This window comes from Temnothorax americanus, unplaced genomic scaffold, assembly GCF_048541705.1.
Source record: "Temnothorax americanus isolate GAGA-0224 unplaced genomic scaffold, ASM4854170v1 Scaffold123, whole genome shotgun sequence".
Taxonomy (NCBI): domain Eukaryota; kingdom Metazoa; phylum Arthropoda; class Insecta; order Hymenoptera; family Formicidae; genus Temnothorax; species Temnothorax americanus.
Window position 1 is genome coordinate 74,062 of NW_027509257.1, and position 26,737 is coordinate 100,798.

The following is a 26,737-nucleotide window of genomic DNA, read 5'->3' on the forward strand; positions in this document are numbered from 1 at the left end:
TCGATTATTTCCCGAAAAATTAGAAAAATTAAAAAAATCGGTTTCCAGAAAATCGGTAGCAAAAAACTATACACTTTATGGCACTCCCCGGGAAATTCTACCCCTATTTCATGTACCCTTGATAAAAATTCGGTCCACTAACGAATGAGTAGTTCGCGGTCAGACAGACGAACAGACAGACAGACGTCCGGTACTTATATATATAGATTATGCTACATCGTTGCTATTACATTAACACACATAACTCTATCTCATTTAAAAATAATATATATTCATTAGTCATATAATATTAATTTCTATTAATAAGTCTCTATTCTATTAATAATCCTTTATTGTCTGATCAATTATTTCGCATTTGTTCTCTGTACACGAGCAACGTACCAGTATCTTTCTCAACACTCTGTCATATCAATTACTTTAGTTATAGACTTGATTTATACTTCGCACATATGTATCACATTGATTTGCATTTATATGTTATACATACATTCTGATATATCTCAAGCAAGCACTTTTTTTATTGGCAATTCACTCATATTAATATATAATATGTAACTTGTAATTAGAGACGTGTGACAAAAGTAAAAAATTAATAACATTGATACAAATGTCGATTTAGTAGCATAAATATTTAGTAATAATTTTCTTATTAAAATATGTTGTACAATTACATCCATGTAAATGCAGATTTTAGAAAAAAGGAAAAAGGCAAGATTTGAACCTATAAGATACAGTATTCCACCATAGTAGGCCGCTAGTCGCCTCAAGAATAATCGACTGTGGTTGGTCAATAGCTTACTGCTTATACGTCTTACTGCACTCTTTTACGGCTATTATAGACGGTCTTTTAAACTCTCAACTATGGCTGTTAGCTGACAATCTAAATCGGTTCATAACGAGCACGGGAAAATTTTAACTTCATTTTTTTCGTGCATGCTTGAATGTATAATCGAGTGGCTTAAGACAAATCCTGATAATAAAAGAATATTAAATTTTAATGTAATATCGTGCAATCTTAACAATAAACTCCTCGTGTCTAATAAATACAATAAATTACAACAATTGCCATCTAAATAAATATGACCAATTCGATCAATATAGCAAATTTTCGCAAACTTTTAATAAAACGTCCTTCAGGGAGAGCAACCAAGGAAAATACAATTTATAATATCCGCGTTTTGTGTCATTCCGATTATATCACAAACCGTTGGGGTAATACGTCACCATTAACGACTCGCTTCGATGTCTTTTACAAACAGAACTTCGCTTATTCCTCGCTTAAGTAAAAAATTCTGGCAGATATTCGCGGCGCGAAAAACTTGCATCAAAAGGAAACAAGCCATCTCTTTCTCTCGGCAAAGGTAAGGAGAGACAAGGGGAAAGGAAAGGGGCTCGTAAAAGTCACAATTATTGTAAAGCCAATTAAAACTTACAAGAGTATGCCGCGACGTCGTCTTCATAATTACTCATCCCTTTTTTCACCGGTGGCAATTACACGGAAAACGTTGTGAAGCATTTTGCGCACGTACATTAACGCGAACGCAAATTGCAAATGTCTTGAGATGCATTTCACAAAACGATCATTTACTCGCGCGCGCAAACATAGAATTATTTAAGATGGACTGACGAGGAAAACGAATTATTTAATCATTACCCGCGAGTACAGCGAACATAGTTTCACGTATTTCAAAGGATATTCACGAATGATAGACTAATTTAGAATGAAATTTGGTCTATGTTGTATATATATCAATGTGTGTTTATTAATATTTTTCTTCATTTTTCGTCAAAATTATTCTACATTGCAGATATGCAAAGACTGAAACTAATGATATTTGATATTTTTCTTAATCTCTGTACTTTCTATTTCAATTAAAAAATTTGTCGCGGTCGCACAACTCACTTGATAATGATATAATCTTGTCCAACTGAAGAACGTAAAGTTAAAAATAAATATTGCAGCGTTATTTTGCGATATTATAAGATTTTCTTGCAGAAATACCGCAAAAGTACTTTAATTTAGTTATTTCTCCCAAAGAGTCTCCTTATCCGACCGGTATTCTGTGCGAGCACTCTACGCGAAGTTAATAAATAATTAAACGTAATAAAAGCTTTGATGTAACATCGCATCATAAAAGAGCACGCAAGTTCAAAAAGAAACAAAAAATTATAATAAAGAAAACTTTTCGCCGCAAAAATAAATCAAATATGTTTTTACATAAATTGTCAGTACTGATGCAAATTAACAGTATGAATTGATTCAACATCAAAGACCATCTTGAGAATATTTTCATGTTGAAAAGTTTTTAAAGTACATGGGAGTAAAATAAAATTTAAAGACAGTATTATACCTCTTTGGATCATCCTTCGTATCAAAACCATCAATTTTCAGGATATTCCATTCGTCTCTAGGTCCCTTGGAATAACTAAAAGAGACCTGGAAAATATACAAAAAAAGAATATTTTAATTCAATAAGAATCACAAAAGCTTTCTTCGGTAGAAAATTGTCATCAGAAACTGTGTAACGTTAAAAGCCATATCATTTATTTTTGACGCACATATTTTACGTTCCTGCACATATTTTGCAAAATCTGAAAGCAAAGAGAGAGAGAAAAAGAGAGAGAGAGAGAGAAAGAGAGAAATATGCTGATAAAAGAAAATACTTCTTGTGTCAGAATTTTGCTTCACGGCTACACAAATTATTTGCACTCATCGTACCTCAATCTTGATATGTGGCAATATATACAACGGTTAATAATTTATAAATACAATATTTCATCATTTTTTGTAAAGAATCTCGAGTTTAAAAATAAAAAATGATGTTTAACATATCAAGATGTACGATATATTTAAAGTACAGATTTTTATTCTGATGTGATAAAGCGATTTAATTCCAATAAAAATTTTTATCGGATTTTTAAAATTAGTATTATAGATATATCAAAATTAAGCAATTTTTTTTCTATTACCATCTCTTATGTGTATGCGTCACGCATATGTAATGTTATACAAAGAAGACTGTAATACACATGGACCAATTTAGTTAATATCTATCGACGACAAATTATGTATTTCTGCGATTACTTCTACTAAAATAGCCTGCGAACTAATAATAAACGGAAATCATACGATTAAATAATGGCTGCTGTGTTTCGTGAAATAAAACAAAGTGCACGCGTGAGCTTCAAATCGTCCTATTATCATTCCATTATTTATCATCATACTATTTATCGCGACCATTATAGATCCAGAACACGTCACGGGCCTTAATATTAAGAAGGGAGTCTCATGTAACCGATCAAAAAAATCAAAAAAATTTTTATTGCATGAATCATTAGTATAATATCTCTAGTTCCCAATATATGTTCCCAAAGTTCCAGAGCGAAATTCGAACTTGAAATAGGCGATTTTATATCTGAGCGTTACGCAAGTAAAGCGCGCGCTCCGAGAACTTGAAATTTTAAACGCATTTTTCTCAAAACCATGTTTTTCAAATTTGTGTGCAAGATTAGGGGAGACCGGGGCTAAACTGCCAGTTTTTTGTTTCGGTGCCAATTTTTAACAACAAAATAAATAATTTTAGTTAAATATACCACTGTAAAGAGTGAACCTTTAGCTACAAAATTTATATAAAAAATTTTTATCTATGTTGCTTTGTTTAACCGGTATAGAGCAAAAACGATAACAGTGGAAAAATTGAAATCTCAAAAATTCCGGGGTTAACTGCCACCCCCCGGGATAAATCAGTTTCAGGTTTGATCGCCTATGAAATATTAGAAATCTACACTGGATTCGTGTTTAGCATGCATTACTCTTTATAATCAGCATGCATTTATAATCACGTCCTCGAGATTTGGAGAGCAAATATTATTGCAGATATTACAAAATTTTCACGCGCAGAAAATTTCACTTTTCACCACAAAAACACGTTTGCCCTCGTAAAAATCATAACACGGCAGGTAACCTGCCGAAACTCCGTTAGTCACATGGGTACCATAAGCAGCGTTTACAATGTTAATAGCGAGTTCGCACAATATACAGGTTCCGAGATATTTAATTTGGCGGTTCAACCCCGTTGACGGTTTTAGCCCCGGTCTCCCCTACTCATAAACTATTCGACCAATCGACTTGGCATGCATGTAGATAACTAAATACCATTATATGTAAACCTCCTTGTTTAGTCATTTTATCAAATTAAATAATTTTTATTGCATAATTAAAGCCAAAATTTTTCCGTAAAAAAAATCGATTTTTTTTCAAGTCCTGTTATTTTTTCAGTTTTGCATTTTTTACTGAACAAAAAGATTTACCGAAACAATAATAACTTATAATAAAAGTTAAAAAATTTTGTATTTTTGTTTCAATGATGAATTGCAGGCGCAAAGCTGCACACCAATTGTGAATTGTGAAGTCCGGCGCCGCGGCCTTTGAGAATAGGCTTTGTTGCTACTTATAAATAAAGAATTTTGCAATGAAAAAATATTTTTTTACATCTACAAATGTTGCTAAAAACATTACCCAAGTTTCAATAAGTTTCATTTTGATGTCTCTTTAAAAAAAATTCCAGAAAATTGCCTTGTTTTCAGCGTTTTACATGAGAAGGCTCCTCCCTTAATAAAATCTATTTCACATTATAGTAGAAAATTATTTCTATGCATAGACATCCAAATTACAATACAGTAGATATTCGGACATAAAACTGAACCTCTTAATGTAATAACTGAAACGCAGAAGTTTGATTTTTACAACGCCAATAATAAAATAGAGAAGAGATTTTGTTGATATTGAGCAACAGTTATTCGCTGCAACGCGTTTCAGCACTATGCAATTAGAGATCTATCGCAAAATCAAATTCCACCATGTAACTAACAATAAAAAATGCTTAGTTAGAACATAGACTGTCACAAAAAAATAATAAAACTATTCTAATCAAAATAGAATTTAAAGGGCAAAGAACGTATTGCATGAAATTACCTGTTCGTGGAAGATATCCTTGTTCAGGAACTTCATCGGCTCCAAGTGCGAGTGGAATTGCTCCACCACAGTGAGTTGCTTTTTCAGGAGGTACTCAATGATGTATCCCATTGTCACATCATCTGGTAACCTGATTCTGTCGCCGACGGTGATGAACTTTCCACCACTGAAACAAATGTCGCATATCAGTCACGAAATATTATTTGGTTACAAGATCTTGAAAAGTTATTACTCTCTAAATCTCATATAATACGTTTACGCGAGCGTTACTTCTGTAGTAACTTACGATAATTCCTTCGCGTAAACGGGATTTTGTAGTAACTTACGATAATTTACTCCGCGTATATAAGCGAGTAAATTATCGTGAGTTACTGAAAAGTAACGCTCGCGTAAACGTAGTAATAGAGTGATTGCGCCACTAATATATTATAGAGTAATTGCAATACTCCAAAAGAGAGGGTTATCACTCTAATTTAAATTAATGCGGGCACTTTTAAGATTAACTCTTAAGATTAAATCTTAAAGATAATTTTTACGAAATCGAAAAACTAGCAATTTCTACGCACTTAAATTATTACAAGTCAATTTCCGTTTACCATCACTCTGTGCGACGGACGTATCTTCATCGTTTGTCTGTTCTGTATTTTCTACGTAACATCTCCTGTTACACAAAGACGATTATTATTCGTTCTGATACTTGTATTCCACGCCACAAGACTGTTTTCGATTTTCATTTGTCATGTTCAAAGAGAGGTTCAAACTCCTGACCTTCCCAAAGACGTCTGTTGTGTATTAAATAAACAATAAACGATAAATGTACGATGTGACGTGGCACGTGAAGTCGGCAGTGTCGGCACAATGGCGAACTGATGACTAACTGATGACGACTTATTTTATTCAACGTACCGGAAATCGTTCAGTTACCATCTTGTAACAATCAAAGCTAACGGATCTAAGAGCCAATCAACTGGAGCAGAGCTATCGAACGTGATTAACACAGGAAATCGTTGAGCTTTTGTATAGTATGTAAGACTAATTTAAATTTTCAATGTAAAAATTAATTCGTTCGACTGATGTTTAATGGTTGCATATAACTGTTGCTAAAAATTTTGCTAAATTAAATTTTATCTTTAAAATCTTCAGTACGTGAACCGAAGCGGTGGACACGAGAGGTGGCGAAAGAGCACTCTAGTGGTCATGTCTGGAACTATATGTATATACCGACTGATATCTGTTGCTATCTGATGATGATAACTGAAAAAACTATTTCTTTTTAATATATACAATTTTCAAAAAATATTTTAAAAACATTTTTTTAAATTGATATTCTTTTATTTTAGGATTCTATCTCTTCTCTTATAAAAAATTACCAATTGCAAAAAAAATATTTACCATATAATTTCAAATAATTCTATAGGATCTGCTATGCAAGTTATCGCAAATCTATCTTAATAAATATTTTAAAAAATTCTTTGGAAGCAAAAAAAACATTTCTCTGCATTTTTTATTTTAATAAATGTTTGAAATAAAGATTTATATAATGTTTAAATAGTATAGTCTACGACACATTTTATAAATTAAAAATTCGAAAACCCGTAAAGCTAACCAAGTGACTGTTCCTTCTCAACGAGATGAGAGAAGCGAATGTAGAAAACATGGTGTAGTCAAGAGTCGGAATCCTGATCGGAAATCTGATAACTGCTGTCACACACACACACACACACACACACACACAAACACACACACACACACACACACACACACACACACACACACACACACACACACACACACACACACACACGCACGCACGCACGCACGCACGCACGCACGCACGCACGCACGCACGCACGCACACGCACACGCACACGCACACGCACACGCACACGCACACGCACACGCACACGCACACAAGAAAATTATTAACTAAACATCGCCGATATGAACTTCGTTACTTCGACCGACGATCGCTTCGTTTATAGATATAAAATCTAGATACTCATGGAGTTCAACCGCCGCATTTAACGATAACTCGTGCTTTATATCCGCATTTATTTCGTAGAATCCTTCCATTTAATTCCCTAATAAAACTGCGAATTTGATAAGTATTTCAAAATGATCGTCTCAGTAGTACAATTATGAAACGGTAGTGTCAGGACAAACTATTCAAATCAACGAAAATCTACTAAACTTCTCTAAATGACTTTGCTTGATACAACTGCTAAAATTACATTAACTGCATATTTCATTAACCGAAGAAGCTATTGAGAAAAATATAAATTAATTATAATATTTACAAAAATATAATTTCAATGTGTGTGATGAGTAAATCAAATATAGAATATATGTATAAATGTACTATTCTAAATGCTAAGAGAAATTATTATTATAAATGTATCAATCTCTAGTATTATTATATAAAATTAATATTTTAACAAAAAACATATTTTGAGAAATATTGCTCTTTTATAAGTATAATACAATTTTCATTATAATATAATCTTTTTAACATTTTCAATCAACATCGAGATAAGAATAACTATTAATTATTAACTTCATTAAAAATGCCGTGAGATATATGCGGATGTAATTTACCGATTATGCCGCTCGAACGTTCAACGTCTCCTTACGGGCATCTGCTACTCACGAAATAATTACCGGCTACTACCCGCATTGCGTATGAAGTAATTAACTCATTTCCGTGGCGCCACGCACCTTGTGTGTCCGTGCGCGCCCGCAGAAGCACGATGGGTCCCCCCCGCCAACTTGTTTCGCGACGGTCGTTCATCCGCGCGCGGCGAATTATGGGAAAAAGACGGAGACGCGTCACGGAACCTCGGGGATAGGGTCCTCGGAGGGAATAAATTACCGGCCCTGTGCACCACCCCGAAAGTCACGCGATGCCGGCTTAAGGTCCTTAAGTCCTTCGCGTGGCACTCGACATGCATGCACGATTAAGGTCGGCCGGAAACGCGGCGACGCCGACGGAACGCTGCCGGCTGCCCCGACGACGACGCGAGAGTCGCTCTCGGGTATGGAAAGGGGTGCATACACAAGTACAGCAAAGATTGTCGCAAAAAATACTACTCCTTTAAAAAAAAGAAAGGATAATTGGGCTCTCAACCAGCATCGGGTTAGGCGAATCGTGAAATAAGGCCAATCATGTACAGTCCCTTTACTTCTCTGCAGCGATACTTCTCATCTACTCTCTAACTCTAGAGTGGTTTCGCCACTAACATATTAGATTGATTGCAATAATCACGCTAAAAGAGAGGGTTGTCATTCTAATTTAAGTAAATGCGGGCATTCATAAAATATATAGGAGTAAATTTTCCATGCACTCCAATTTTTAGACTACTCTACTAAAGTGATACGATCTCACTCTAAAGCTATAATGATTCACAAAGATTGACTAATAAATGACTAACAGAATGGAATTTTCTACTCAAAATTAAAGTGACATAATTCATTCCTATTATGGACATTGGATCTACTGCTCTCGAAAAGAGTGCCCTTTCACTCAAATAAAGTGCAATTTTACTCCAATTTATAGAGCGCAATTCAACTCTTTCTTATTGTTAATAGAATGGCGAATCACTCGAAGTGCACAGACTCAATTTTCACTTTTCGTTACACTTGCATTTCACTTGTTTTGAGTGATATTTTACTTTTCGACTTTTAGAGAGTACATGCACTGCCCTTCGAAGATACACGTCTGGCAATCTCTCGATCATTCAACACTCTCATATTATAGATATAACTAGCCAATAATAATCTTGCGGGGTCGACCATTGCATATATGCGACGCATTAACATTCATTTCTCACCATCATATCCTTCATTAATCTCAGCATTAATCAAAGTAGAGTGGAGAGCATGGACATGTTCCGTCAGCCGTCACACGCGCAGTAACGATCACTTTTCACCCAATAACGCGCTCGTCCGACACGATCGTTACTCTTCTTTATAATCTAGTGCATTTACGACTGGTGTTCGACAGAGTTTGCGCGACGTAGAAAAAGCGAAGGGCGCGTAGAAATGACGGGAAGAAACCCGTGGTTTCGATGCGCGTGACGTAAACGTTTAATTGTCGGCATTGCCGCGTCGTCCCGGCGATGGCGACGGCAACTGCAACAAGAAGACCGAAACTTTAATTCGGCTGCATTCCGCTCATGTAGATTAGGTCGAGTGGGAGACGCACCTGCTGCTCGTAACTGCCGTTGCTCGTTGCGCGATCACTACCGCTTCTCCGCTTCAAACTGGTCGGGTCCGCATTAAAGTCGACCCCCCTTCGCATTTATTAAGCGCGCCTGCCGCTGACACGCGATACACGGCCACGGCTCCGTGATTAACGAATTCCCGTCAATTAATATATCCGTTAATTCATCGCGCTATTAATTGTACAGATCCACCGTCGAATACTGTCATCGACGCCGTTAGCAATGATGACGATAACGATTCGCTTGAGGACCCGTATAGCCGATCGCGCCGATCGCGTGTACACACGCGAACGAGATTTATTCACGACCGATCGGGAAATTATTTTGCGAATCGCGCAGATCACCGTCTCGTAATGCGAACACGTAGTCTCCATTAAGGAACGCGGAATCGATTTCCCTAACTGCTTGTAGGTATACCGCGCTGATAACTCTTCTTTAGGAAGACGAGACGCTTTCCACGCCGCGGCTGTCGCTGAAGCTTCCGAGCGATACCACGTCGAGCAAGATTGAACCAGGGTCTCCCTGCAACAGGTGGTCGCGATCTTTCGTCGAAAAAGAGACGCCGATTCGCACGAATCGACAGAAATTTCGACAGGCGAAGAGCCCATGGCTACGGACGTAAGGCGAGAGATGCACGATCCACGGCGGTTATAAATCGTGCCAATTAGAGGCGACGGCAGGTAGTCACAACTCCGGTGACCAAAGCCCGTATATATATCGGTCAGCAAGTTCGTGTGAAAGAAAGGAAAAGAGTGTGCCAGACACGTGAAAGAACACGAACGAACAAATGTCTCAAAGGGGTGCCGCCGCCGCGGTCCGAAGGAATACGAAAGCCTCTCAAAATGGGACGCACGTTCGGTATGCTGGGGATAAGAAAAGAAGAAATTCCTAAATATCGAGGAAGCGAACTAAATTAGAATTCAAGATTTCAATTTACAACTAGTAAACAAACATGTGACTGTATAAACCCAAAGGAAGACGAGAATTACGAAATTCGGCCACTTCAAATTGAAGTTATGCAGAAATTCCGATAAGCTCCGTTGAATCACTATGTTAATCGCTGCTCGAAAATTAAACCCATATTTCAGTTCGCCTATGTTACAAAAACTCTGACTCTGTGCCCACTGACAGTATGCGGATCGCCGCGCTCTCATTTGTTAGACAACCATCGGATACGTAATCCGACATCTCTCAGAGCCGCTGAATGTGCGGAACCAGAAATACACTTCTTAGGCTAGGTCGTGTACGACCTGGATACATTTGCGATGCAACGAGAGAGCCTCTCGACCGGCAGAACGGACGGAGGGGGAGAAGGGAAAGGGAGGAGTGCAGGTGCGCTCGGCAGGATAAAATAAGGTAACGACGAAATGAAGTACTCGCGATGCGGGACCTACTACGTTGATGTAATGTTCTCTGACAGAGGACCGATCCACAACACTCTTTCGAACAGTTTGACGTTACCTCGGCCATACGCGTCTGTTAATAAACGAGTTCTCTATTAACGAGATCGATTTCACATGGGAAAAGAAGAAACAATCGTGTTTATCACTTGGAAATTGTCCGGTTAAAAAATTGCACAATTTACATCACCGCTCCAATATAATACAGTGCATTTGTCTCGTAAATGGCGCGATGTGGCATCTCATTTTAGAGATAAAAGTAATTTAACGTGCATGCCGAAATCGGACTATAACAGCGACCAATAATTCAATCTTCTTTATAATACGCACTAAAATAGTTTACTCTATGTAAATTTATATTAAACAACTTATATAATTTACCGAATCATTTTTCATATTAGACAGATTAGATAGATTGGTTGTTCAGTTTGTTATTAACAATATATAAATGAGAAAAGATTTCTCTGTTACCCTCTAAAATTTTTACATTTTTATCTGAGAGATCAACAAATAATGTTTAATAAAAAATTAAATCCTGAATCATTAAAAACTCATTTCACAAATCCTGCAAATATTTTAGCGATGAGCTTAAGAAAATCCTCCCGGCCGGTTTTGTCGAAATTACTCCCCGCGCAATATTCTCACGCTTCTCGCGGCGAGATAACTCCGCCAAAAGTCTCGGTGGCGATCGTCCAATTAACGACGATCCTGTTCTACGCAAAGCGCTCGAAAACGGCGTGCTTAATTAACGTTTTCCAGTACCCCCAGGATCGTGACCGCCCTAGACATGTAGCCGAAAAAGAGGGCGGGAGAAAAAAGCCCGAAAAGAAGGGTAGAGGGAGCGTGAGAGGAACGGAGAGGGCTAGAGGAATCGCACTCATTAGCGAATACCATCGGCGGATTCTCGAATCTGTGCCTGTCGTACCCGCCGTTTCTCTCCGCCGTGGTCACCGGGTCCTTTTTAATTGGGCAGATTAGTCCCGAATTCGTGTACACACACCCGCTCCCACCCCGTCGTTCGTCACCCGCCGGCCTTTCGGCACGCACCGCCGCCACGGAATATCGGTCTCGTTAAAATACCTGGCGGCAACGAAATCGAATTTTCAGGGTTATAAGGAAAAAGAAGCGGGGACGCGAGGGGAGGCCTCGCGTCCTTGGTGCTTTTCGTCGTTGTTTGCTCGATGGCAAAAGACACACGGACACGCGATGCGGACAAGTTCGGGGAAGAACTCTCCCAATTGTCGCTCTGCCATTCGTGATTTAAAAAATTTCCGTTGGTACTTATTTCGTTGGCTCTTATATTTGATCGAACGAAAAAATAATACGCGGCATTAAATAATTAAGTTGCAGGTATCATGGTGGGTATATTTCTATTGTCTCATTATATATAATTATATTAATTGATTTGGAAAAGATTGATTTGATCAAATTAATTGAATTCTGTTGATTAGACATTGGACATATTCAACTAAAAATGAAGTTTGAATTTATGATATAATCAGATATTAATTATAATTGTTAATTCTTCCCTTTAATTAATCCCGAATTTATCGCTCGCATATATTAACAGAAAGTTTAATATGTTCATATTGAAAGTATTGATTTATCATTCATCATGCTAGTCCACCGCCTCTAAAATAACAAACGTTTAAAGAATTACCGAAGAAACAAATCAAAACAAGTTCGTTGCTGATTTATAAAATTTCTTTGCAAATTAATAGAGACAGAACAGACCATTATTTCGATAAATTTTACACATCAATTTGACACATTATTGTAATGTATATACATGCAATTTGCGTATCATACGAATAATATGAATTAAAAACAAATATAATATTTTCGATGTCGGCACGTACGAGTTCATACATTGTCTGTGGCAAATAAAGGATTTGTGTTTTACGTTCCATGTCTCTCTGCCACTCTTGCATTATTCGCTTTAACTTGCAAAATAGCACTCGGTCGCTGGTTGAAAGAGCGCTTTATTGATCGGTAAATACGCGTACCCGCATATACACGCGTGTGCTGTCGATCGAATAGAGTACATTATAAAGCCTCTTACTTCGTGCTTTATAGCACATGATATCAAACACGATTGATATCAATTTCCATGGGACACGCTTCTGTGTATGTTAAAACCAACCCGAATTGAAAGAAGCGCCACTTGATCTCCCTAGCTATTATACGTAGATTTATTCCACAAGTTTTATTAGTACAAAGAGATTTTTCACTCAGAATTTTGTAGCAAATAAAGTATATTATCAACTTTAAATACTCAATATGTCTAAAAATTACCAACATCTTTTTAGTTATAAATTCTCTGTCCACAATTTAAAATCGATTTTTTCTCATGATATTGAGGTTTTTTTTTACAAATAAATTAAATGCAAGCCAAATAGAAAAGAGATGCAATGCCTAAATAGATATTAAAATCATAATTCATTTTAACTTGACATAAGACTAATATAAAATATTAATTTAAATTAGGAAAGTAATCAGTACCTATATACATATACATATATGTGTATATATATATATATATATATATATATATATATATATAAATCAGTTATTGGTTCATTTCTTTAAAATCTTGGCGCAAAAGAGTAATAAAGTCAAGATTTAGACATATTGTGCGCAACTTCATCAATTCCTTTCTGATCCGACACACAGGAAAGGTAAAGTGGTCACTGATCGTGAAAACACGTCGTGTATTCGCAATTGAATCGATATCGATCGAGGTGGACGATGCACGAAGACATCGAGCAATAAAACACAACAGCAGCGTGAGTTTAACGTGGAATTGAGGTGTATGCACATATATACGCGCGTATATTTATATGTATAACGTGTGCATGCCCACGAAGTGATTCCCGATATATTCATGTAATCTAATTGCAATTTTTTATCAACCTTAACGCTAAAGCTAAAAAAGTTGTACTACATTTAGTAAATTCGATATTAAACATCGAATATATTGAAGAATATGGTAAAAAAGAATTAAGTCCACTTAATTTTGGAAAAAAATTCAACACTGATTTAAATTACAGCATACATTATGTATACAAATTATGTATATCTATTATTATAAAATGTATATCATGACGTGACTTAAGTTAATCTACGGGACGTATTCTAACACATTTCGAAGAACAAGACGCGGACGGCAGAAAACAGAAGAAGTCGATGCGGTCTCTGTAGTTTTCAATCTATAGATCACCGCGCGAGCCCCAACTGCATATTGTATACGTATAAGAATGCCCAAATTGGTTTCACGAGCCGCGGGCTGATAGATGTATACGCGGCGATCGCGCCGATGGTAGAAAGGAATCCAATTAGGCAAGCAATAAGGGAATCGAAGAGATCCTCAGACGCGAGCTTCGTCGAATCTCTCTGATTCCCCCTCTTCTCTTTCTCTCCGCGTCCTCTAAGTTCGACGATTTTTTTTTCCATTTCTCACCGACCGCGGAATTATTCAGACACGTTTATTATCGGAACTTTCGGGTCGAGCCGAAACCCGTGGGACGATTTTAATTCGTTAGTCCCCGATAAGATTAAATGTCTCCAATTTATAGCGGAAACACAAACCCCACGACTTTATAGACTTTTTAGCAATTAAATACGGTAGAAAATTGCTTTAGAATTTAGATAATAAATAAATAACTTCCCAAATTGCGCATAAAGAGTCGTAATAGTAAATTAGATTCGTAATTATGATAAATCAGAAAGCAATCAAAATAAATTTTATCAAAGACGACATCGCGTTCTTGATTTCGTTAACACTTTCGTTAACGATTTCTTTAACCTCGGAGCTTCGCTCAGAAGGTCTTTTCTTTCTTATTTGATCCCGCTGTGTAATTTCGACGACACGTTTATCACGTGCATGCAGAGGAAGACGCCACACATTCTCGGTTCGTAATCTGATTACGGTAAGAAAGCAAAAAAATCGTATAAGAAGGCAGCTTAAATGTCTGCTGTCCGCATTACACACGCATGAGATCTTTCTCTCTTAAAAAAGAATTCATGACAAATTACAAGATCCTCTTCGCCCGTTGGCATTTTTCTTAGGATAAGACACCACATTTTACTCTAAGATAATATTACGCTTTTTGAAAAAGATACACATCTCCTTTATGCAGGTTCTAGCACACAAAAAGCACTTTAATTATACAAACGATTCTTTTGTAATATTAAATAAATTTTATACCTGTTTCAACTCACAATCAGTAAATGTAGTATATAATAAATATAATATGTGCGACTCTTACGAGCGAGACACAACAATAGATTGAAAAGATTGCAACTAGAGTAAATTCCCGATTAATTATCTACAATCGGATATCTTAACTGCCTGTTTGTTCATAACTGTCCCGTACCAAATATATAAACGTAATAAAGATTACAATTTATTAAATTTATTACAAAAACGGCATAAGTAAGTCAAGATTTCAACACTTGATACGTAAATGCACAAGTAAATGCAACGGCGTCGATTTAAACATGCATCTCATTGAGATACGTAATTCAAAACCGGATTTACGGCATTTGCAAATTAAGCGGCAAATTGCAACTCCTGTAATTCCCGAATCTGATTGTGCGTGTCATCGCCGGGAGAAATCTCCCAAAGATCCTACAGCAACCGTTTACGATCAAGCCGGAATCCAATGGATTCAAAGGAGGAAGCTGTCGGCGAGCAAGACTAAGCGCTCACTCGCAGGTGCGCTCACTCACTTTCAGGTTTTTTAAGGGCAATAAAAATGCTCGGCGAACAGATATATACGTATATATGTATATGTACATAAGCACCGAACGAAGCGAAAAAGAGAAAACAAGAAGAAAAAGTGCGAAGCGGTGAAGTCAACTAGCAGAGGAGACACGATCTTACAGAGCGTTTTGAAAATTATCGCGGATCGACAATCGGACGTCTCAGAATGAGATAAAAAATGAAATCGGTGCAATTTCTCAATGACTTGTTTTTCACAATGGTGTAAAAATGCAGCTTATCCATATTATTACGTTCTTCTTCTTCAGGAATAAAAATAGACATGATTTCAAGATTATGCGGGCCTTTCAAGTATCGAGATCGCAGCCTTGTCGTAATTACACCGGTGTCAGTACTTGAAGGATGTTGACGTTTCGCGTTGAGCTTGGATTTTTACTTCATTTCTCGTTTGCGGCAATTTTCCTCGGTACGTTAACGTTATAATCGATGCGAAGATCGTAAAGTTAGGAGCAATAGGGAGAGGATATTTTTAGTGCATGATTTCTTGCTCTCATTCTCCTATAATTTCTGGATAGAAAGATAAAGTATACGCAAACGAGAATGGCAAACAGCAAGAAATAATAAAACGAGAAAGTACGAGTTAGAATCTATACAGAATGTCTTACAATTATCTTTTTCTCTCTTTCTTTCTTTCAAATCTAGCCACAGTATCACTTTATGTTTTACGGGACGTAATTATTAATTATAAGCTTCTAATATTTAAATTTATATCTTAACGTTAAAATATTATCTAAAATTAAATTTTTGTAAGATATATGTATAAATAAAGTTGAAAAGCTTTCGTTATTTACATTCTCCAGGAACCGAAACAAAACTCTTTAATTTTCTAATTCTAAATAACTCCATAACTGTCCCCGTATTAAAATTTGTTTTTTTTTTTTTTTTTTTTTTTATTATTTCTCTAATATATGTAAATGTAACTATATTCATTCTATACCCCATGAAATATACCGAGTACGCAGCTAACTGTGGAACTGTCGTAGAAATCGCGTAGCATTCATCGTCTCCTTGCGCTCTAATCTCTCTTATTTATTGCCCTCTTCCTCCTTCAGCCTCCTCTTTCCGCGTGCGCACTCTGCGCTAACAAGGAAATGATGTAAATATAGGTACACACATAAGAGCGGGCATACGCAACGTGCTCCACGCATGCCTTCCTGCTGCACTTGCCCGCATCTACACGTGGGTGGCAATCAACCTGTTCGTCTCACCAATCCCATTGTAACGAATGGCGGCTTCTTGCGTTCGCCGTTAATTAAGATCCATTTCCGCGAGAGCCACGAGATAACTGACCATTATTATCCCCCTTCGTCACTCGATTAATGGCTAACACGACGGCGGAATCGCTCCGCGAATTCGGATTTATTGCCTTTTCTCAGCAACAGAGAGATTGAAGCCGCTATAATTATATTTAAACTTCAATGCCGCACGACCAAACAATCTTAGTGTCGTGGTAATAGAAATGCAATATGGAAAAGATGTATTTTTTGGTCTCTTCAAAATCCAATGCCTGTCTCACGTTGCGTACTTCACTGTGGTGAAAAATAGTAAAAACGATAGTAAAAAAAGAAATTATTATTTGCTCTAATATAAAATTGTACAAAATTTAATTCCCGAATTTCTAAATTAAACGTCACTTAAAATTTTTTATACACTTATAAAAGAAATACCTTTAAAAAAAAAACAGTTGAATTTTTACGTTAAGTATACTTTCCCAAAACATTTTTCCGATTTTTCTTTATCAAACTGAAAAGTGTACGGTTGGTATTCGAAATCAGTTATCGTCAAAACAATAAATTACAATTTTTACTGATCAACGTATATTTTATTTTAGTATCAACCCTATGAAGAAATAATAGCAATAGGAGCTAACGGGACGGATGTAAGCGTATGGTAACCATCAATCGAAGCAATGAGTGGAACGTCCACTAGAACTTCAGGTGGATCTTATAACGAACGTGAGAACTCGCTGAAGTCGAAGGACAACTTGCTCGGTCGACCACAATAATTGTTCGTACAAGAAACAGTATATCTGGAAACATACAGTAATCCGATTACCGCGTGTGCGCGCGCGAAAAGCGTCTGACAGAACAGAAGCGATTCACAGAATAAGTAACGAGCAAATAATCAAATGATTAAAGATGAGATTATCGCAAAAACCTTCATAAGATAAGAAGCAACTTTTGCAGATTAAAGATTAAATGCTTTAGAAATTTTCAAAAAATTATAGCATAGAGACATTTGATTCAATGATGAAAACTAAAGAAAAGAAAATTTTCCGATTGCGCGAGACTATAAGTTGATTTACTAACGCTTTTGTTTCAAAAAAGAGTTTTGTTTGTCCAAAGGAGATCCGAGATGATAAAAATAGAAAAGGATGAAACGCGAGGACAATTGTATCACGCGCTCTCAGCTAGATAACATCAGAAAAGAAAAACTAACAGCGCGACTGTCTATCTCTCTTTCTGGCGTGGAAATAAAATTCTAAATAGCCGTTGGCTGAAAGAAAAACGCACGAAAAAAGAGCTGAAAGCGTTATACTCTTCAGAGCTCGGATGAAAAATATTTACTCGTGCAAAATAAAAAATGACAGCGTGATGATATCTGTTGCTTTCTTAAGTGCGAAAAAGCACAGCGCATCTTGAACAGAATAAATTAAAACGCATAAACGTAATTGTGCCGTTCTCGGAAAGAAAAACAATAAGTGGGATTACCGGCTGTACTTATACTGTCGCCTCAGTATCATCCTGACGGCGTATAGAAATTATGTAAAAGTAACGTAAAATGTAAAACGCGGCTTTTACAGGCGATGAAGGACGCCTAAAATGGCCGGTAAACTTATTCGAGCATCGGGTCTCGCGAGCATCTCACTCGCGAGCTAGCAGCGCGACGAAAAATGTATATGGAAATTTCACGGAATAATTCACGCGCGACTGATAACGAAGTTTTACCACTTCTCGCAGCTGCCGCAAGCATATCGCATCTTCCAAGCAAAAAAAATTATTGTCTCTCTTAATTCCCAGCGGCGACGAAAAAAAGTATAAAATTACAGCGACAAGCATAAATTACGAAACTGTCATCGACCGGTTTAGTCGCGATAAATCGTAAGAGCGGATAAAGCGTAATGCTGCCGCGGATTACGTCCGGCGCGGCGAAATAAAATGGTGTCGACGAGAGAATCGTTCGCCGTCCCGCGCCGGCTCTGAATGAGAAAGCCGTTCGATGTACTCTTGCCCCGCTTCCTTCCCCTTTCCACGCCATTCGCATCGCTGCGTGAAGCGAACGAGTGTACCGGGAGGCAGGATAATGCTGGGACCGTGTATATCGCAGAATGGACGGAAGAGCGTGACGAAGCTAGAGTGGAAAAAAAAACGATAAAAAGAAGGTACAACTAATTCGCGCGAGCCCTCCCAGGTGCTGACTTTTTTGCCAGAACGCATTCGCGTTCATCCTCGCGTTCGTTCTGCCACCGTATAAGGAGGAGGCTGAGGACAAGGACGAGCAAGAGGAAGGAAACTCTCTAAAAGTTGAAGTATCGCAATCGCACTCTACTATATTAGTGGCAAAACCACTCTATTAAATTTAAAGAGAAGGAGAAAAACGACTATAAGTTCTAAATAAACCGATCAAATCACTGAAATCGAATAAAGAGATTTTATATAGGTGGCCGCAAAATTTAAGTTTCAGATTCACGACGATAAGCACAAAATGCAGTCGCCGCAGAAAAACCACATATGATCCTTCATCTTATATTCTTATATCGTTAACAGCAATAAACGATCAACGATTTCAAGGACCGAAGATAAACAATTGGCCACTGTGCGCCATAAACGGCGATTTACGACTAACATGAGTGCGCGAACGCTTTCGACCTTCTATCGGCGATCATCCCGATGATCACGCACAAAGTATATAAACGTCATACATGCTAACTGCAGTGCTCGTTGAGGTGCATTTATTGAGAGCAACGTCGATAACAGCAGACATAATTGTCCATTAATCGACAATCCTTTTATTTGTATTCATTGCGTTTCCACGCTTCGGTAGTTAGCGCGCGGTTTTCTGCAAAGCCGCGTAACGACTTTTACGGGAGAAAAAAACTTCTATATTATACGTAATTATCAGCTACAATGTTTGTATCAGCGTTCGGTAATGGATAGTTCCGATCGCTCCAATCGAAGTAAGCGTGACTAGGCAAAGCCACCGCGCCGGCGTTATTTAATCCTCCCCAGGTAGAAATGGATAGATGGACAGCGTATAGAAAAAGAGATGAGATAGTATTCGGGAGGGACGCGATCGTTAATATGCATTTTCACGTTACATTAAATCCTGAAAGAACCATCACGATGTGCAGCGGTAACACATGTCACATGTGTCATGCGTGACTGATCACATTCCATGGAGATTTCTATTCTATGATAAAAAAAATACACCTGCCGCAAAGAGATTTGAAAGAGAGAAAGAGAGAGAGAGAGAGAGAGAGAGAGAGAGAGAGAGAGAGAGAGAGATGAGAGATCGTAAGTTAATTTGATGAAACTATATATGATCAAGTTCACCTCACAAAGCGATTGTAAGAATTTTCACCCTTCTTTGTCGTTGTTGTAGCAAATGAGCGATAATGTTCCAACATCCAGTAAGATAAATCAGATAAGGTTTTAAATAATTGCAATACATAAATGTTGTTACTAAAGCAAAATTTTAGTTAAATTTTAACGCACTTGACTTCATTCTTTAGTACAGCGGAACGAACAGTAAAACGGAATAGTTCGCTTTTCATAGGAGACATAAACGAAAATAGTGCGAAGAGGAAGTAGAGAAACTCACCCAGCCACCGGCGTCATCTTCAACGCCAATGCTCGACTGATGCAGAATCCGGCGCCGCCCGTGGCGAACCAAAATTTCACCTTTTGCTGAAACACACGGAAAAGAAAAACGATTTAATAAGAGGTTCAACGGAGAGGCGAGCTAGAAATCGCGGGAGCCGCCGTTGTAATTATACGATACATCGATCCGAGATCGGGCCGAATGATCGATCGTTGTCGGCGCACACCGGCCGCGTTCGACGGCCGTTATTAACCGATTAAGGATGAATGACTCGCTTGATGAGAATTAGGGACCGGGATAGATTACATCTTGAAGTATCGTCGGATGTCACGCTACTTCGGGAGAACAAATTATGACAAAAGCCATGATATTTCGGCGAGCTTACGTCCTGATGTCACGGGATCCAGTTCCTTACTTGCGCTTCGAGAAGTTCGCGGAACTGTCCACGATTTCATCAACCGAGCACTCGAACGACCATCATATACTTAATCTAATTAGCAATTATCCTGAAGAAATAAATAACGATACAAAGGTTTGTTCGTTGGGGCACAGTGACGTAAATAATGAAATTAAAAAACGCGGCGTCAAAAAATGTATCTACTGCCGATTGGTCTTTTTCTCTGACCTGAAAACTTTGCTCCAGGAAACGTTTCTTGTACATGATGGACGTACAAACGTGCACGCAGACATGCACACACACGTGCACGCGCGAACGTGAAAACACAACGAACTGAGGTACGAGCGATTTCTGGCCGATTGCCGTGGCTGCAGGATATTAAAGCCGGACTCCTAGGCGGCCTAAGCGCAATCCATGCCGACCGATATTATCTCAATACCGGTATAGGACCATAGAACCGTGCGGTGCGCCTTTTCTTGAAGGCGTGGTGCATGAGCGCGGTCCACGAGCCAACGGCCGCACACGTGCATGCACAACGCGTTTGCTGATAAAACTGTCACAAGTTTTTATTCGTCTCTTCTGCGCGGATCGTCGACGTTTATGTTAATTCGCTATGCATGAATAAGAAAGAATTTAACGGAGCACGTTACCAGAGCACATCTCGCGATGCGAATCAGTCAAACACTAAATTCGCTTAATTAAAGATAAGTGTCAGGTGTGGTTGCTGATGACTCTAACGGTCTATCGTGCAGATTCCGTTACACTTTTCGAATAATCAAGAGATGCTTACTTTCATATGAATCTTTGGATTCGACATTCTTCTGAAAAGAAATCAAATCGATTTAAAAAAATCTCTCATTTACTATTTGACTCGTTTATTTTGAGATGTCCGGTGCAGTCAAATATTCTTATAGAGCTTGTCCGATAATTTGTCTTATTTCTTAAGCTCTAAAATATACCAGCTATGTGCTACTTTGAACTCAAAAAGTTCTGCATCCGCAACTATTTGAGATAAATCTACATCATCGTTATCTTGACATCGGACATGATGCCGGCGTGCTCCTTTCCACTGACTGGGCGTGGTGGAGCACCGATGGCAGCAGAACGGCCACCACGGACATATCGTACTGGCGCACGTACGTATACCTCGCGATATATCCGTAAGGTCAGCTGACAAGACGATCGGCGTTACCGTTATAGATGTACAGCATACCTACGCCCAGGACGAGAACGCGTGCGCGCGCGCGCGGAAATATAATGATATAATCGCCCTCTTGCACTTTGGAGGATCTATAATTTCGCTCCGCTGTGCAAGTAATGTGATGGCTAGTAAAAGCCTACCGAGCCGAATGACATGGCAGAAATTACCACGATAATATCGCGCCTTGCCGCCCCTCCCTGCGTGATTTGCGCGTCGCTACGATTTGCACATCGCTGCGATTTGCGTGGCTCGTTCTCGATATTGCTCCCTCTACGATTCCGATTGGTAATGTTCTCTTAGATACGTCCTGGAGATCATTGACTTCATTTTAACGACAGAATCCATTAATCTCTCCTATATAGTATCTACCTTTTTCTATAGTAAATTTCCTAATCTCATCAATAATTTGCAAGTTATTATAATTAATTTCAAGCAGACTGCGAGAAAAGAAACCAGTACGTAGTTTACTAGTTTCTAACATGAGACATCTTCAATATTTTTTTGATTAATTTTATATAAAAATCTTTTTCCTCTTTCGGACAAAAAAGACACTTTTTTAATAAATATAAAATCCTCACTCTCTTAGTAACTTTTATTAAAAGATTTTATGTCAGGAACAGCAGTACTTATCATTCACGAAAAATGCTGCCCCAAATTGCCTCGTATTAAAAACTGTTACCTCTCTTCTCGTCTTCTCGTCCCATCACCCTTTCCTATATGCGATGTCACTCGCTTTATGAAGGTATCGAGCGACAGATACTAAAAAGAGAGCAACACGCAGACGGGACTCCACTGACGCATTAGATATACACGCGCGATAGTGGTAGCCCGAGATAGTATCGGAACGCTTTTACAAGAAGGAAGCTTATTCTTTATTTCTCTCTTTCGAGTCCATTTGAATAACACAACATCGTGTGGCGAGCGTGCGGAGTCACGAGAGAAGCCACCGCACCGGCGCGACCCGGGACGCGAGAATTCTGAGATCGCCCGCGAACTCGTTCTTATTGTTGCGAAGGAACGTGCGCGAAGTATACGGGGGACGACAGCGGGATCGGTACCGACGATTCCTCGCGAAACGATGTTCAACGCAATCCTGTCTGCGTCCCCCGCTGTGTACCTATCCCAAGTTCCTTTCATACAGGCTGACTCTCTCTCGCGCTTTCTCGATCTCAAGCACGCCATTTCTCAAATTTTTTAATAATAAATGAAACAGGGCCAATGTGATATGCAATCAATTAAAGAGAAAAACACCATTTACGGTCCGGACTGGATCTTGGTAGTCTAATAATAATATTTTGTGAAAACTTCCCTTCGAAGCAATTTTAAAAACCTGCACTCTAGCTTGATCTTTTATTTTGTATTAGAATCATGAGAATCATGTTACTATCAAACGTTGACACGAGCGTAGAGTGATATGATATACAAAGATGATTTTCAATGTAATAACGTAGATAAATATCGAATATTTATTACACGAGGGAAAAAAAAAGCCGATAGCGATATGTTACTTTCAACTTTTCCTTCAATACGTAGACAGCTCCATTGCAACAGCGGCACTTTAGATCCTGTTGCTAATGAAAGTAGTAATGTTTGATACTCGCTACAGCGAGAAAATACGAGGCTCGGGAGACAGGAAGCACCGCCGACGATTCACTTTCAGACGATCAGCACTTGCTAGGCTAGAAATGTCTTTCGCACAAGCGCAATTCGACGAGGTAATCAGTCAGTAATTTTAATTATCGCGCGCGCGTATTTACGACTGGTAATCGCTCGATCTCAGAGTCTCAGACGCGGCAATCTCGGGGGCATCGCGTACAGGCATCATCGGTAACAAAGGGACTTACCGATCGGCGGCCAAGATTGTGCCGGTCTGACTAATTACATTCCTAACCCGGGACGGGGGCACGTCGCGGAGGGAATAGCGTACGCGGGTAAAGGCCGCACGATTCTATAACCAATTATGTACGGGCGATTGGCAGCGGGACCGTAGATATGTTCCGCGACTGGATTGGCCTTCCTCGACCTGTTATCGTCATCGAGCGGATGCGAATTATTCGGGATCATATGCTTTCCGCTTAATTACTGTCTATCTCCACTGAACCTCTCGATCGTTTCCGATATAACTATAAGTTTTTCCCGTCAAACATATATTACTTTCTTTACCATCGACATGATGCAATTAATCGGCGGAAGCAAATTAGTTCTTAAGCGCGTACAAAACAAACTGTAACAACTATATTCAATACGTAATTGAACAAGAAAAGCAAAACGAATTTAAATCAAGATAACTATTCGACTTTTGATTTTCTAGTCAAAATAATCGTAGGTATACCAGATATATAACGGATAAGCTAAACATTTATTTAACAAACATCAGACGCTCGTCAAACATCGAGTGACTTTTCTTTGACCATCGTTCAAAAAAGAAAAACGGAAAAGATTGTTGCAACCGCCGGATTATTTCAGAACGAGCGGTTCATTCTCGAGGTCATAAAACCGAGGCTGAGTGACACGGCGAGTAATATCTGATGGAGGGTAACGTGTGGCTGCTCGGTATATTAGGACTAATGAACAGATTAGAGGCACCGATATGACCCCACGAGCAGCAGATGTGCGAAGCTACGTATTAAGAAATTCGTTGCATCCGTAGCAGTGCATGGGAAAAGGCATGGGAGACGGCAAAAGGAATTCCAATCCTCACGCCGATAAAAATGAGATAATAATGCAACAGAGATAACATATTCTCCTCGACTTTCTTTCGGAAATCTCTAACGAGTCGGTTGACTGCAACAATTTCTTTCACGTTTACAAAATGTTTGCATGCATGTGTGTATGAGTATGTGTATTCGCGGGTAATCGTGTAAGTTTTTTCGAAAGATGTGCAAACCTATAATTGAATTACCCTGAAACAACGTTCAATCTTTCGGAGTCACGTTTTTTCGTTTCGAGCGCACCGGCCGCGTTTTTATCCACGCCGCAAGACCAATGGCTGGCGATTTATATGCACAGTCATCCGCACTTCCACGTAGATTTATCAATGATATTTACAATCGGCAGGAAGTCGTTCTTGCTCTTGTTTCCAATCCGTTCGAGCGTATCCCGTGGCATACAAACGCGAGCGCACTGACATCAGACACTCCGCGCTTTGATATCGCCATAAATTCCTCGCCGAGCATTTTTCAATCTCGAACAATACATTTAACCAAAACGAATAAATCTGTTACACTATAAAGACAATGCCTCTTATTTTTGGTTTCAAGAACATTTCGTGGCTCTTTCGCAACATGAAAGCTTTCAAGATTAAAGAGATATACGTGAGAATATAAGCTTGCATAAATAGCAACTTTCAAAAATATAAAATAAGCTCGATATCAATCAATTTATATTCGACACGTGTCTATATGTATTATTTATCATAAATTATAATAAACAATTTATATATTCTTGGAATAAATATATAATGTACATTGTCTCAAAATTACCAGTTATTATTATAATAATTATTCATTTTGTGATAATTAACAGACCCCAAATTCATGAACAAATAATTGATGAAATCGTACGACAGCGTTAAGCATCACTCTCGGAGTTTCCTGAGCAAGCGGACGACAGGATAAAATCCCTCGAGAGATGTGTAAAAGGGACGAGTGTGCTCCTAAAGCCGCCGCAAGTGGAATCCACTTTGCGATCCTTGGCCAACCCCTCGAGAATCCGACGAGCACGTGCACATGCAAATATTGATAGGCTCCCAAACAAGGTTGCCGACCAGTTTTTCTAATATAAATAAATACCGGTAAAGTAAGATTTAGTATTTTCAATATTTTGGATCGTACATATAATAAATGTATTGCGCATTTATTATGCGAATTGTATAATGTAAAAAAAAAAACAGAATACCAATGATCGCGAAGTATTTGAGATTCTGCGTTGAATGTACAGTAATATCAACGCAATTAGCGGCATCCGGCTTGCAACCTTCATGAACGTATGCACGTGCAGTGACCAAAAGGAACCGTCGTCGGAATAAAATTTAAAAAAAAGGAAGAGAGCGAGAGAAACTGATAAAGCAGAACTCTCCGCATCGTACGATATGCAGCCGCGCCGCGCAGCGGTGCACCGGATGCACCGGCGCTGCAAAACAAAGATGGTGTCGTGAGATATAAAGCAACAGGTATAATAATATCGAAGTAATAGAGGTAGCATACGCGGCATAGGGAAACATCAGTCAACCCCCTTTCGCTCCCTCCTATCTGCCGCGCCATGTCTTTCGCCGTGTCGGAATGGATATACATCTTTTCCGCGATGTGCCCACGGAGGCCGTCATGGGTCACGGGCGCATCTCCCATCGCTGGTTCGCGGCTTTCGACCGCTCTTCCCTTGTCCTCTTTTCATTCTGTCAATTTTTTTCATCCGATGTCTAATCGCGCGGCATAGGCGGCTGCGAACTGCGAGCTGCTAGGCGGGGAGGGAAGATGGAAGAGCTAGGTCGTACGCGGCAGTGCAGAATGCCGGAATGACGGTGCATGATTTATTACGGCCAAGCTCGTTAAACAATTTAGCGACGGGGAACAAAGATGTATTGCTCGCGCCGTTTGAGCACGCTAAAACGCAGTATAAAGTTATGTATATATATATAGAAATGTATGATTAGAAAAGTAGAAAACCAGAGAGATATTAGATATTTCACTAAATATAAAAAACATTAAAGTTTGAGGAAATGCGACTTATATAGTCCAAGCCCATAATAATAGGTTTTTAAATTCCAGTAAATTTTGTATTATTCCAACCTGTGCATTAATTCAAATTATGCAACGATTACATTGCGCCTCTCCAATTTTCCCCGCCCGACGTTGCATTATCCCGATATAATTGACTCTGAAAAAACCGCGCAGCTTTCTTTTTCAACGACGACGTTGCGGCGGAACCGACGCATTCTTATT

At 38.7% G+C, this 26,737-nt stretch overlaps 1 protein-coding gene across 10 annotated transcripts in view; it reads right to left on the bottom strand.

Moving 5' to 3' along the window:
* The window catches only part of Fng (Fringe glycosyltransferase), a 159,947-nt gene that overhangs the window by 57,431 nt on the left and 75,779 nt on the right, over positions 1-26,737 (bottom strand). For 9 of the 10 annotated variants that reach the window (XR_013255865.1, XR_013255866.1, XR_013255868.1 and 6 more), the window contains exons 6-8: positions 20,200-20,285; positions 4,976-5,141; positions 2,352-2,437 (exon numbers count right to left, since the gene is read on the bottom strand). Coding sequence is in view for 2 of the 10 variants with exons in the window: in XM_077399132.1 (XP_077255258.1) it covers positions 2,352-2,437; positions 4,976-5,141; positions 20,200-20,285 (338 nt within the window). In the remaining 8 variants the exon portion in view is untranslated. Of the gene's footprint in view, positions 1-1,494; positions 2,075-2,351; positions 2,438-4,975; positions 5,142-20,199; positions 20,286-26,737 lie in introns of those variants that run through there. The other variant, XM_077399133.1, reaches the window with a different exon arrangement.